This window comes from Acyrthosiphon pisum, chromosome A2 (genome assembly GCF_005508785.2).
Source record: "Acyrthosiphon pisum isolate AL4f chromosome A2, pea_aphid_22Mar2018_4r6ur, whole genome shotgun sequence".
Taxonomy (NCBI): Eukaryota; Metazoa; Arthropoda; class Insecta; order Hemiptera; family Aphididae; genus Acyrthosiphon; species Acyrthosiphon pisum.
Window position 1 is genome coordinate 38534638 of NC_042495.1, and position 13434 is coordinate 38548071.

Genomic DNA, 13434 nt, shown 5'->3' on the forward strand with positions numbered 1-13434 from the left:
AAAAGAAATTTGAGGGCAAATTTGCTGTTTAAGGGTAAAAATATTTTAATTCTTAATAACATTATAATATTTATTAATATAATAATGTTAATAACACTGTGCCTATTGACTATTATACTATTTATACCTATTGATAATCTTGACATTGTAGTAATAACAAGTTATTTTTCTAAATTATAAAGGCATCTATTATATATTATAGCATAATATTCGATGTTACAAATTATTGATTGACCTGATTGAGTTATTCATTAAACTGTAAGTACATGGAATGTCGTAAAAATATATTTCAATTACATTTAAAAAAAGCATATTTCATAAAAAAAAAAACCATTAATAAAATATTATTGCTATTGCCTATTTCATAAAAACTGTCGTAAAAAATGTTTTAAGTACAACATTCAAAAAAAAATTAAGGAATATTATAAGGATTATTATTTGTTGAACTACGAATATGCCAGTTTGATCCATTAATGGTAGTATCACACTACTATAATATTAGGTACTCCAATATATTTTATTACTTAATACACTCAATTAGTGCGAAAAACAAAAATAAGCAGGTATGACATATTATACAGTTTGAAGTATTGTCTATATATAATACGTCTATAGATTATACGTAAAGATACTTGAAATTACGAACTTATACATGTGAAACTAATCTGACGTAAAAAGTGAAAGCAAACTGCGGTTTCCGATTGAAACCGGCGGATTCTCCCCTCCCGGAAACCGAATAGGTAATATAATCTTTGCCATCTTCGGATATGTCTGTCGAAATGAATAATCATTTTCAAAACACGTAAGGATTCGATCAACAAACGTTATCACAGTATTATGATCAAAACAATATTTGTTGCGCCTTCTTCGATAATTTAAATACTATATTTTTTATAACATATTTTATACATTTTTATTATATATATCATAATATGTATGTTATTGAATTTATATATTAACTACTTTGTAATTGCCGATTGGCGTTAATTAATAAAAAAAAAATTCATACCGGTGTATAAGAAAATATACAAGCAATTATTATTAATATTATTATTTACGTTTTATTCGTGTATATTTTAAAGCGTTTTTAATATTTTTCCTGTTAATAATTTCCACCAATTATTATTTATCGCTCCCCTCGTAGCTTAATGCTTTGTATTGGTATCTAACATTTTAGAGTTGAATGAAGTTGAGTGTAGATGTACCTACCTACATATTGTACGCCTAAAGGTAAGATTAAGACGTATAGGTAAACCAAAACTCAAAAGTCCAAAGCTTTACAATATGTCACGTAAACTGATCAATACGCAAATCACGTATATCAGTAAGTTACATTAAAAATTAGAAAAGTTGCACCAACAAAAATAATGATGATAAAACATGAATTGAAATTTAATAATTCAATTAATTATATGTATTTCTGTATATTGTATATAAATAAGTATATTAAGTATCTACAAATATAATATGTATTTCTGTTTATATTCGTATTATAAACGCTAAATCAAAATTAATTTTTCTTGTCACAACATCAAATCTATAAGGTGTTATACAATCTTACAACCAGAAATAATTAATATTTTAGCGTTCTTAATAGTTAACTATATTACGAGTCGTACCTATTCGGTATATTTTTAGTTTTAATAAACTTTCTATAATATTTTATACGCATATGCAGTTCAGTTGCTACAATATTCTATGTATAACTCAATAACCTATTATAGGTAGACGTCAAATAAATGAAATTCAAAAATAATAAATAGCAAAGTATATTGATTAATACAAAATAAAACCTAACCTAATTTCACAAAAAAAAATTATAACTAATGGGCCATTAGTAATGGCCAATGTCACCAATGTTAGTTATTATAAGAACAATAATAAAATTAAAATAAAAAACAGTAAAATATGATATGCAAAACCAATCCAAATATCATACATATTTTACTTCACAATGACTATAATATTCAGAACATTTAAAAATTGTGTATACACGTGTGCATAAAATGTTTGTTTATCGTTAAATATATTTTTAAATATATTATGATCCTATAATTTGTATAGCATTAGTCTATACCAAACCAAATTGCTTTCGCCATTGTTAGAATATTGATGAGTTTATTTTTACGATCTTTAATCTTTATAGGTACTGCAATATTGTCGTGCGCTACAGTTCCATATGTCTTCAGTTTTCGGGTTGTTAAATTGTTTGTCATGTAAAAGAATACTGCAGTATTCATTGCTTGCCGACGAATATTAAAAACTAATCAGTTAGATACTTAGATAAGTTATAAATGTAGCGAATATTATAAAATACAAATTTAAAAATTGTATTCTAATAGGTAGCTGATTGTAAGTAATAAACTATATTATATTCTAACAACTTTTGGGTGCAATATTTTGTTGACACTTGACATATTATTATTATGTGTAAAAATTACGCACAGTCATGAAATTGAAAACGTGTTTGCGTTGAAGTATATAATTTATGAAATGGAGAGTTATTACCTATTGATGTATAATAATCCGTTACTCTTAATCTACTGTCATTATCTTGCCATCTTGGCACCTATCTAATTAATTGAACTCGTAATTAAATATTCGTCATATTAATATTTAATTCTTTACAAATAACAAGTATATTTTTTAATATAATATGTTAACTTTTATGTGACGTGTTCTATTGATATAATATTATATAGAATAATATATGTGACATTGACACTGAACTTGAATTATTGAAACTTTCAAACAAAAAGATAGTTTATTTGATGACATATTAATCACAAAAAACTAAATTATAAATAATGTCATTGCCATAGTGTAGAATTTAAATATAGTATAGGTGCCTATAATATTATATTAATATGTAAGTCAAATATTATCAAATAACACAGGTATTCTACATGACGATATGATGTCATAATAAATAGTAATGGCAAGACCTGCAGTTAATTTATATTAATAATCATGTGAAAATTAATTCATATATTATTATTTACTCTGTAGTCTGTATCCGATAGTAGAACGATAAATTCATCAAATATCAATTATTTTCGACAACATTAAAAAAATAAAAGTTATTTATTAATTTATTATGGTGAAATATTTGACGATTAATCAGACTACAACGTGTGGGTGTTTGTGTATATTATTAGACTTTTTGCAGCAGACAACATACGGACTCACACTCTTACAGCAAAAGGGTCAATATTATTATATATTCTTAAAGAAACGTATTGGCTATTAGGTATAGCTACTTGTGATGTAATACAAAATAATACTAATTATCTTTTAGAAAACAAGCGAAATAAACTACCTATTAATTTAATTTTGATGTACTAAACTTGTACTTGAAAAGAGTAAGTTAATACGCTGATGATCCATAAGTGACGAATGTCTAAACACACTTATACAGTGTACAGTGATGTGGTATTACAATAATTATTATTTACGTCATGATTTATATTCCCCGTCATATTCAGTCAAAACACGTAATCGAATAGTTTCAACAAATCCATTCAACAAAAAATGTTCAAACAAACGAATAAACGATGGTATTAATAATCTACGATTCCGGAATATTATATGTATTGCCTATATAATATATCATCGTTTATTGTCTTAATGTGTCTTAATGTTTATTGTCTTAGGTATCAGGTACCTATATACAAATATAGGAACTCCGAACGTTGAAATCATTGTATGGTCCGTAACAGGTTAGACTTGTTTAAAGAAAATAAAAAAAAAATTAGCCTTACGTTGAACTTTAGTCATATGACTGGCACAAGGATAAATGAAGGAACTCTCACTTTCATTTCAGTTCATGTCCAATAGTATATGCAGCCGCCTACCTTGTAATTTGATTACGGCGTTAAAATATGGTCTATAACCTATACCTCGTGACTCGTGTATTCATCGAGCCCACAATGTAAACAATGAATATACTCGGCTTTCTCGTTACAATATGAAGTAAACAATCGATGTTTTATTGCAAATATTAATACTATTATACAATACTTAAAAAGCTCTTACAACTTACAAGAGCATCACAGTCTATATTAAGAACTCGTCAGATCACAAAGCATGAGTGAAATAGTGTTGTATATTATGTACTAGGAAGTATCAACTAGAATTTGGTCTATTTGTAGAGTTTTCAAAGTTCATTGTGCTATATTAAATAATTATGATAAAGATGATTAAAATATTTAAAACTTTAATAAGGGGGAAGAATAATATGGGCTTTGTTCTCCTATTGAGTATTTAAATATATAAAATATAATTTTTAATTTTTAAAAAACTAAGTCCCCCTAAAATATTGATAAATCTCCAACCATACTAGTACCTATGGTACTATTTTCACTTTTCAACTACTGCAGACGTACGAAATTGAGGGAAAATTATAGATAGGTACCTAATAATATTGTCATCATGTTGATTATGGAACAATAATCGGAATAATCGGATGATGGTTGAAAATATATTGTTTGTTAGAAATCATCACTTACGTACGGCTGGAAAACAATTTCATTTAATAATGCATCGATGTATAATATGTTATTGATTTTATTATTAAAACTGTAGTTGCACTATTCGCGCTAGCGGTTCTATTATATTCGATAGGGATGACGCGACGATCTTGGCCGTGACCACCGCAGCTGTAGGTATTATAGACTATAGTGTATACAGTATACACTATACACACAAGTACACAACTATAGAGTCTGCAATTAAATTCATAATCTGCTGTGTAAACGTGGTTACGTGGTTTATATCTGCATATTAGGCGTATAGCGTATAATATAATATAATATTATTATTATGTTAGATTGTTAGAACATATATGTTCTGATAATGTATCTTCGTGTGTTCGTTCGCTGTAAAAACGACCTGCACGTAATAGTTCGACGACGAAGAGAGTCGACCTACGCATTGCACGATCGTTATTTTCACATTCTCGTTATTATTATTTAAAAGAAAAAAATCGGTAGTTATTTTTTGCTGGTGAATAAGTACGTAGAAAATTCACATTTACGTATAGCCCCCGTATAACTGTATTATAACATGTAGATGAATACTGTATAGTATGAATATAACCATAATATTATGACTATATGAGTAATGAGTGGCGCAGAACGTACCCTAGGCGATCATTTCGACGGCGAGAGTCGAGAATTTACTCAGGATGACTATATTCAGCAGTCAGCACGTACTTTATTTTTAATACGAAAGTCGGTACTTTTCTTGTGATCAGTAAGTCTAAATGTGTAATGGTTTTCAACAGCGTTAGATTTGAATAAATGTACATCCTGCATGGAGCATCATAGACCGACATTTTAGTAAATTTAATGAAAAGCATAAAATATAAAAACTACCGAATTCAAATAATTTCAACGTTGATACATAAATATAATATATACTTAGGTAAAATCATTAACATTTTATTATCTCCAACCATATTTTATCATTTATAATAATATATACTTTTACTATAATTGTTAGTATAATAACGTATCATTAGTACAATTAAAAACATTCAAAATATTTCAAAAGAATATGAAATCTAATAAAACGTATACTTATAAATAACGTAAAAACTTTTCCATCGTGATTTAATAAAATATCAATGAAAAAAGAGCTATTATTGAGACATTTTCTTCTCGGCTAATATAATAAATGTAATTGTTCAGTGAAAGTATATAAAACTATGTTCATATAATAAATTGGATATTAATTTAACTTTAATACCTAACGTGTCTGTACGCACCTGAGAATCTAATGATTCTAATGGCTGTTGTTTATACATATTAGGTATAAGTCTATAGGTAGGTTAGCAGTTACCAAGTGTGAAAAATAATTATTATTTACAAAAATTAACATTTAAATCGTATAATGATTATACTTGCAGTCTTCGAGTCACGTGATACCGAGAGCCGTGCATCTACACAACAAATGATTATATTATTATATCATATACGATATACGATATACCTATGTATGAAAAAAACAGCAATACGACGAGTTAGCGTGATGGTGTAAATGTTTCTACCTATAATATTATATAGATAATTGTATTATAATATTAGTGTGATTTAAATGCAAGAATCTGGACGAGAGAATTCGCACGGTTCATATTTGTATTCGGATGCATTTAGTCACACCTGCTATAATATTTTTGTTTTTGTTCATAGACATTATAGAAATTGGTTCCATGCCAACTTTAGGTCACGCTTTTTCATTATTCTTTCCACGCGTAAAGAACCCATTTAAATAGTTCAAACTTTAAAATTGTTATTATGATCTACGCCTATACACCACAGCCTTAAATATGGCGTACCTATATTTTATATTTATACATATTGCCTTTTGGTTTATATAGTATACACACAAACTTTATAATTTCAAGTCGATTCTCGAATGTTTTAAGGGCACATCCTTTAAGATGTAATATCACTAAAAGTGTTTTCACCGTCCAGGAAATTATCTACCTATGATATGGTAAGTAAGTACCTTATATTATCGCGGATAATTTCCATCATCCTGTCTGCACATTTTGTATTTCACCAATGACTGACACCCATAACTAAATCACCAAAAATACTGCATAACTAATGCGAGCCGTGAGGTGAATTACTTTTTTTTCAAATATTGTGTTGTCTAGAGACTATTATAATATACTTTATTCACCAAGTATTCTTAACGATAGTCAATCGTCGTTTTTTTAATTTGTCACTCTATAGGAATATGTTTTTTTAATATATGATTAAACAAACACATTTAATGTCAAATAAGTACACACACATACTCGTAAGTTAAAACCAATACAGACGTAGACACTCGGTGACCCACTATATCACGTCACTATCACGTCATTATAATGTATAGATGTATGATAATATAGGCACTAATATAGTTACGCGTATCTTATATAGCAGTATTACGTATATGAAACCCTTATATTACTTATAGTTTTATACCCACAGGCTACAGCCTAACACTGATTCGCCTATTCACTTTTTCTTAATGAAAAAGAATACACGTTTGACGTTTCATTGTCGAGCTAATTTACACAGAACAAAGCACGTCTTGTGGTAGGTTATTCATGCAAAAGTTATGTTATATATAATACTTACATAGAAGTTACAACCTACCGAATATATTATATAGATAGCCAGATGGGTACTATTATATAAAATAAAAACATTTATTAATTATTAGCAGCTGGCAGCTATATATTATGAACAGGAATGATTCAATGAGCATTCCTATTTAAAATATGAGATAACAACAGGCATTCTTTGAACAAGTTATCGTCCGTTTCATAAACCGATATGACGAAATAGAATAAACTATTCGCCATTATTTATGAATAGTAATTTTATGATCAAATTTTTAATAAACTGCCAGTTGATCATACCAGATTTCGTTACGGGGTTTTTCATTGTACCTAAATAAAAACTAAACGTAGCAAACTGCAACACTATATAGTTTGTACATTGGTTAGGTATGTTTGCGTGATACTATTGGGTCCGTAATTTGTCATATTATATGTATAATGAATATATAGCCGACAGTTATAGTTTATATATGTCATAAGCATATAGTCAAATCAGGTTATATCGTTTTATTATTTAAATAGTTAACAATTTATTATTACATATCAATAAATAAAAATCACAGCGCTGCAAAAGCAATTTATATTGGAATCATTTTCAAAATAATATGGTTTCACACCTCACTGTTGCCATAATTTTGTGAGTGTTAAAACGTTATTTATAAGCGAGCTGAACATAATATAGAAGTTTTTGAGATTTTTTTTTTCAGTATACCTATCATATTATTATAGGATAACTTATAAGAGACAAAATATACCAATTGGCATTTGGCCTCATTTTTGGCAAGTTCACAAAAATATACATGGTGTAGAAAAAAAAACTAAAAGCAATATAGTACTGACCTTTGGTTTGCCAAAACGGTGGCTTCACCTCGTACGTCAAGTCTTCGAATTGGATATCCATCTTGCGTCGGAGACGAGAGACGACCCTCCGTCCTCGTGCGAGTTTTTTTTGGATTTTGTGTGTGCACTAGGTATTAGAACAATTTTTAAAAAAACGTCGCGACGACGTGTTCGGAAAAATATGCGACAGAGATTTCAGTTATTGGGTTAATAGCGAATAAATATTGATATATAATATAATATTAAGAAAACGAAATGCGCTAACCACTCGCGACGTCCATGGTGGAAAATAATGTGCACTGCAATAGCATGATATTAAAATAATGATATCGCACGGTTGCAATGTAATTATTTCGTCGGTCAGTCCGGAATAGAGGTAAACGCGTGCTCTGCGGACGACCGCTACCACAATATTGCAGGTATAAACCGATTGGCGAACACGCGCGCGCTCGGGAGGAGAAACGACCACTGAACCGGATGGACGATGGTAATAATGTCTGTACAAATTCTGTATAGTGTTATATATTATTGTTATATAAAAATAATAATAAAATACGGCCGTCGCGTCTAGCAGCCGGTTACCGTCGTAAAGCCGCTGCGACGCATACCGCGGTAGTATACGCGCGGTGAAAGACGGTGACGGTGTAAATGGGCGCGAAAGAGAGACAGAGAGAGCCGAGCCTTGACACTGGTCCTCGAAGACAAGGAGGAGGAGACGTCGTCGAGGGAGGTGGGAGCGGCGATCTTCGATTTGTAGGTATATAGCGGTTTTCAGGTTTTTGCTCTTTCCTTATATACCTATTATGTACCTTTACGTTCGTCCTAGTCCTATATAAATATAAAATATAATATTATTACGTATAATCGACACGCACCCTCTATAAACGTCCATTTGGCAATTGGACAGCCTATCCTTTTTGGTAGGATCAACATATTAGATAACAATAATATAATATTATAGCTAATGTAAATCGTTTATTTATGAAAAGGGTTAACCAGCATTTTCGGTCAAATCGCTTGTTATGAAAAAAAATTTGATTGTTATAGAACCAATCGTTTATTTTTGTCGTATTTGAGAAAAAGTTCTAGAAATAAAATATAACTTTTAATGTCGAATTGGCCTAGCCCTCTAAAAGTACGGTATTTTCTGCAATGTCTAAAAGCTGCGGGAAAATCTTACCTTGAACGAAATTTCCTGCGATAGTACATATTTAATTGGCAGTGGTATTTAGATAAATCGTTAATATTTCAGTAGGTTAGGACTATTGATAATTGGTTAGTGTGTTAAGCTGTTCTGTGACATGTTGCGTGCCTTACAATCGACTGTACAATTATGACAAAATGTGAGGATTTAAATAACAGAAGATTATTAATCCTATTTAGTATTTTGTTGTTTATAGTTAATACTTCGCTACAATGCTAATTTGTATTGTATATTGGTACAATATAACAATATTATAGCTTACACGAAGTCCAATCAAAATTAGAGACATCGGCACATCGCGCCTTGTTATATAATTTGTTAGTGTTTGTGTATATTAAAAAAGTCATATTTATTCCTTAATCGTAATGTGGAAAATATTATGTCCTTGTGAGTTATTTATTTTTTGAGATGCGAGTCTTACTCAAGGCCCATAGGACGTAGGTGCAATAGGCCATTAATGTTGAGGACGTTTTGCTGATTATAACAGATACCTCATTCCAAATAACATTGCATGCCTATATTGGCTATATTATACAGAGTGTATCACGAAAAATTTATGAAAATTATATTTAACTGGAAATCTTGAGTACCTATACTAACATACGGTATTTTTAAATAAACTTATATTTTTTATCCCCTTTAAGGACGTACGTTTAGACAGCCTTGTTTCGATATACCTACACTATTTTTTTTTCAAATGATAACCTAGTAAAATAACTTGCTAAACATAATCAGCTTACAGTAAAAATATGGTAGTCAGATTATTGTTTTACATCTCGGAAGGTAGATCTATATAAAATATATTATAAATCGAAATTCAAACGAGTAGTTATATCAGAAACTACTCGTTAAACTTTAAATATAAATACTAAGGATAATAGGTAAAAAGATACATGGGGCTATGATAATTTGAAAATTAAAGTAGGTTATAACTTATAAGTAATAGCATTTTATGTTAGAAAAATTGTCGAAGTTATTATAATAGTACGTAGGTACTAATGGTACTACACTGAGGTCAGATACTGAGTATTGTATCTAATTTATAATAATTAATGTAACTGCAACTATTTCAAGGATTGTTATCCTTAGTACCTACCTAGTTAAAACATTCAGTTTAATAAGTAATTCAGAATACACTCGTACAAATTTTGATTTATACGCATCAACATTTTCAAGAAAACTATATATCTGAAAATAATATGGTGCGTCTACTGTCTAACTAGTATAATTTAAAATTCCAAAAATTAGAATTTGAATAAGTATATAGATGTCTCATCTATAAGTAGCGGAGCTTGCTTGGCGAATCACATTGTATAATATAAGTTAGGCATAATATTATATTATCTCAATCTCGCGCGAGATAACTGAAAAGTGATAACGTTTTTAGGTTACATTAACAACTAGTTCAACATGCACGGAGTTTTCAGATGTCTTGCCCGTATACTCGTAATAATAACGTCATAAAAAATATGAATAACACCACGTCGTAAACAAATTGTTCATATAATGGCATAATACGTAATATTATATTTGATTCGTTTTCAACTGCGCGCCGGAAACGGTCTTTCAAATAATATTGTCTGTTAAGTATTTTAAATTACACTTTGGGAAGAATGTGCAGAAATCGTTTTTTTTTTCTTTTCCATTTAGCACAACTAACTTAGGTCGTCAGACGACGAATATTGCGATGCGTGTAAATAATTTTTTTTGGGACTATACCTACAATTTTCTGCGGAAAAAATACGATCACGATCGTTTCGAATTATTATGAAATATCATTATTGTCTTTATACTTTATTATTATTGTTATTATAATATAATATTGTGAAATTGCGTGTGCGTGTAGGTGCCTACTTCTCCCGCCGACCACCACCCGACCGCCGTGGTTGTCGTCAGATAAAATTGTTGTCTCCGACCGTCGGTATTTGTATCCCTACAGATAGTATAATCAGCGAAGAGATTAGAGAAGCGCGGGCTTTAAATATCATAATAAATCGCATTAATGCATATTACAGTGTTACAAAAAACACGACACCCGGAGCTGTATTTTTAGCGAACATTGTCTAGATAAATCATGTCACTATATATATACTGGTATATGTAGATTTCTCTATTCTCTCTCGGTATCCGCTCATATATTATATTATGCAACATACATTTGCATTTTGCAGTACGGGTACGCTTGCACAGCGTTTTAGTGCCTATCAACATAGACATAAAAAGTAAAAACTGTTAAATTCGCGAACGATGCGTATGATATTTTAACGAGTTTCATTATGAACATCACCAATACCAGTAAATCAGTCCCCAATATATACAATAATCGGTCGTAAGTTCGTCACTCATAATATATATCACTAATCGTCACAATCGATATCAGAATTCGGCGGTTACCAAACTAAGGTCATAACTAACTAACTAATCAACATTGGATCGCGAGTGCATAATTCAGATATAATTATTTCAGTATGATTATATTTTATACATTTTCAAAACACAACAATTATTTTTAAAATAATTAAATAACAGAAAAGAATCAGGAACAAAATCGTTATGAATATTTAAATATTGTAAAGTTTAAATAATTGGTATGTATAATTATCTCTATATTTGTAAGTATATGTAATTTCTAATTTTATTCATATTTTATATTATTATAATTTAGTGTTAGTAAATGAAAATCATGTTTGTATACAATAATTATAATTATTATTTTTGTTTTTGGTAAATGTTGCGAAAAGGGAAATATTAAATTTAAAAGTCATGCACTCAAAAGTCTGAAAGAACCACTGTATATTAGCTGACCAAATGATAAAAAAAAATTATTTTCACCGCGATAAAACGTAAAAATGTCTAACTGTACTTTGTAGTTGTTGACTTGTAACCGTGGACTTAAACGTGGGCCATGGACTTTTGTTCTGTTTCAAACAATATATATAAACGCGTATAATACAATTTACTGCGCCGTTTCAATTTTATCAGACTAGTAGGCCTTATACGAGGTTAAATTTTAACTGCATCTATATTCTATATATATTATATAAAAGTATATAGATAACATTTTTTTTTTCACCCCGCCGCCTTGCACTTCCACCATTGGTACATTGGTTGGTAAATAATCATGGCCATACGATGATTGTTATTGTTTTACTGCCAAGGTGTAACTCGTCAATGGTGATTTAAATTTAAAAAAAGGTGGGTAAGTGGATGTCGCTCTGCTGTACAGTAGGTTACAAGTGGGTCACTATATAATGGATAGTATTAAACTTGAATTCAATGATATAATATCACTGTATAAGAAAAACGATTCTGAGCGGAGACGGTTTGTCAGTCTAGGTATTAGACATATCTATTATATAGGTATACTTATCTATGGTATCAAAAAAAATTGACCTATAATAGGTATCAATAATAAATTCCAAATTAATCATATCACAATATCCATTAGGTAACGCGTTATACATCAACAACAAACCGTGGTACTATCATAGATACATAATAGTATACTTTAGAAGTTTCAAGTACCCACAAATAATAGTATACAATCACAACAAAATAACTAAAATAGTTATTCCAGGTTTTTTAATATGTAATTTCGTCCAAATTTGAACTTAAAATGACTACAAAAATAAACTGTGCTTATGTATTTCTTAGAATTTTTGGTAACAGAATTAAATATTTACGCGGAATCTTGTTTTAAATTTTCAATCCTTAGATATAAAAGTTGAACATTCTATAAATTTTTAACTACAAAATAATTATTCAATTTTAAATTTGATAAATTTTGTCAACATTTCAACTTCAAATGCTTATAAAAAATAATTGTGCCTATGTATTTTTAATATTTTTCAACTGCTATTGTAACAATGTATCAGGAGCCTTTTATTAATTTTTTACACTTTTTGGCCCAATAGATAAAACTTTATTGATATTTATAGAAAAAAAAAACTAAAAAAATTGAAAACTTACAATGTCCGTAAACAGCTCAAAAAGAATCAAATTATTTTAAAAATTATATCGTGTATATAAAATGCTAATATAAACATTCAGTGAAATTTTCAAGTTTCTACAGTCATTCGTTTTTTAATTACAACAAAATAAGAAAATCGTCTCATGAAAAATCGAGCAAATATCAAATGTTATAAAAATATGAATTTCAAACGCTCATAAAAATTTAATTTGACTTTCTTATAGACATTTTTTTTTTGATAAAGGTAGATTATCCTATAAGAAATCTTGTATCACATTTTAAAATCTTAGTTCTAAAAAGAAA

The 13434-nt window shown here is 29.2% G+C and overlaps 1 protein-coding gene across 1 annotated transcript in view; it reads right to left on the reverse strand.

Annotated features, from left to right (window-relative positions):
• Positions 1-8570, reverse strand: part of LOC100162270 (ATP-binding cassette sub-family G member 1) — a 22515-nt gene extending 13945 nt beyond the window's left edge. Inside the window, exon 1 of the mRNA XM_001942479.5 lies at positions 7958-8570. Within this exon, the coding sequence (XP_001942514.1) occupies positions 7958-8018 (61 nt within the window). The 5' untranslated portion in view covers positions 8019-8570. The remainder of the gene's footprint in view (positions 1-7957) is intronic.
• Positions 8571-13434: the final 4864 nt, after the last annotated feature.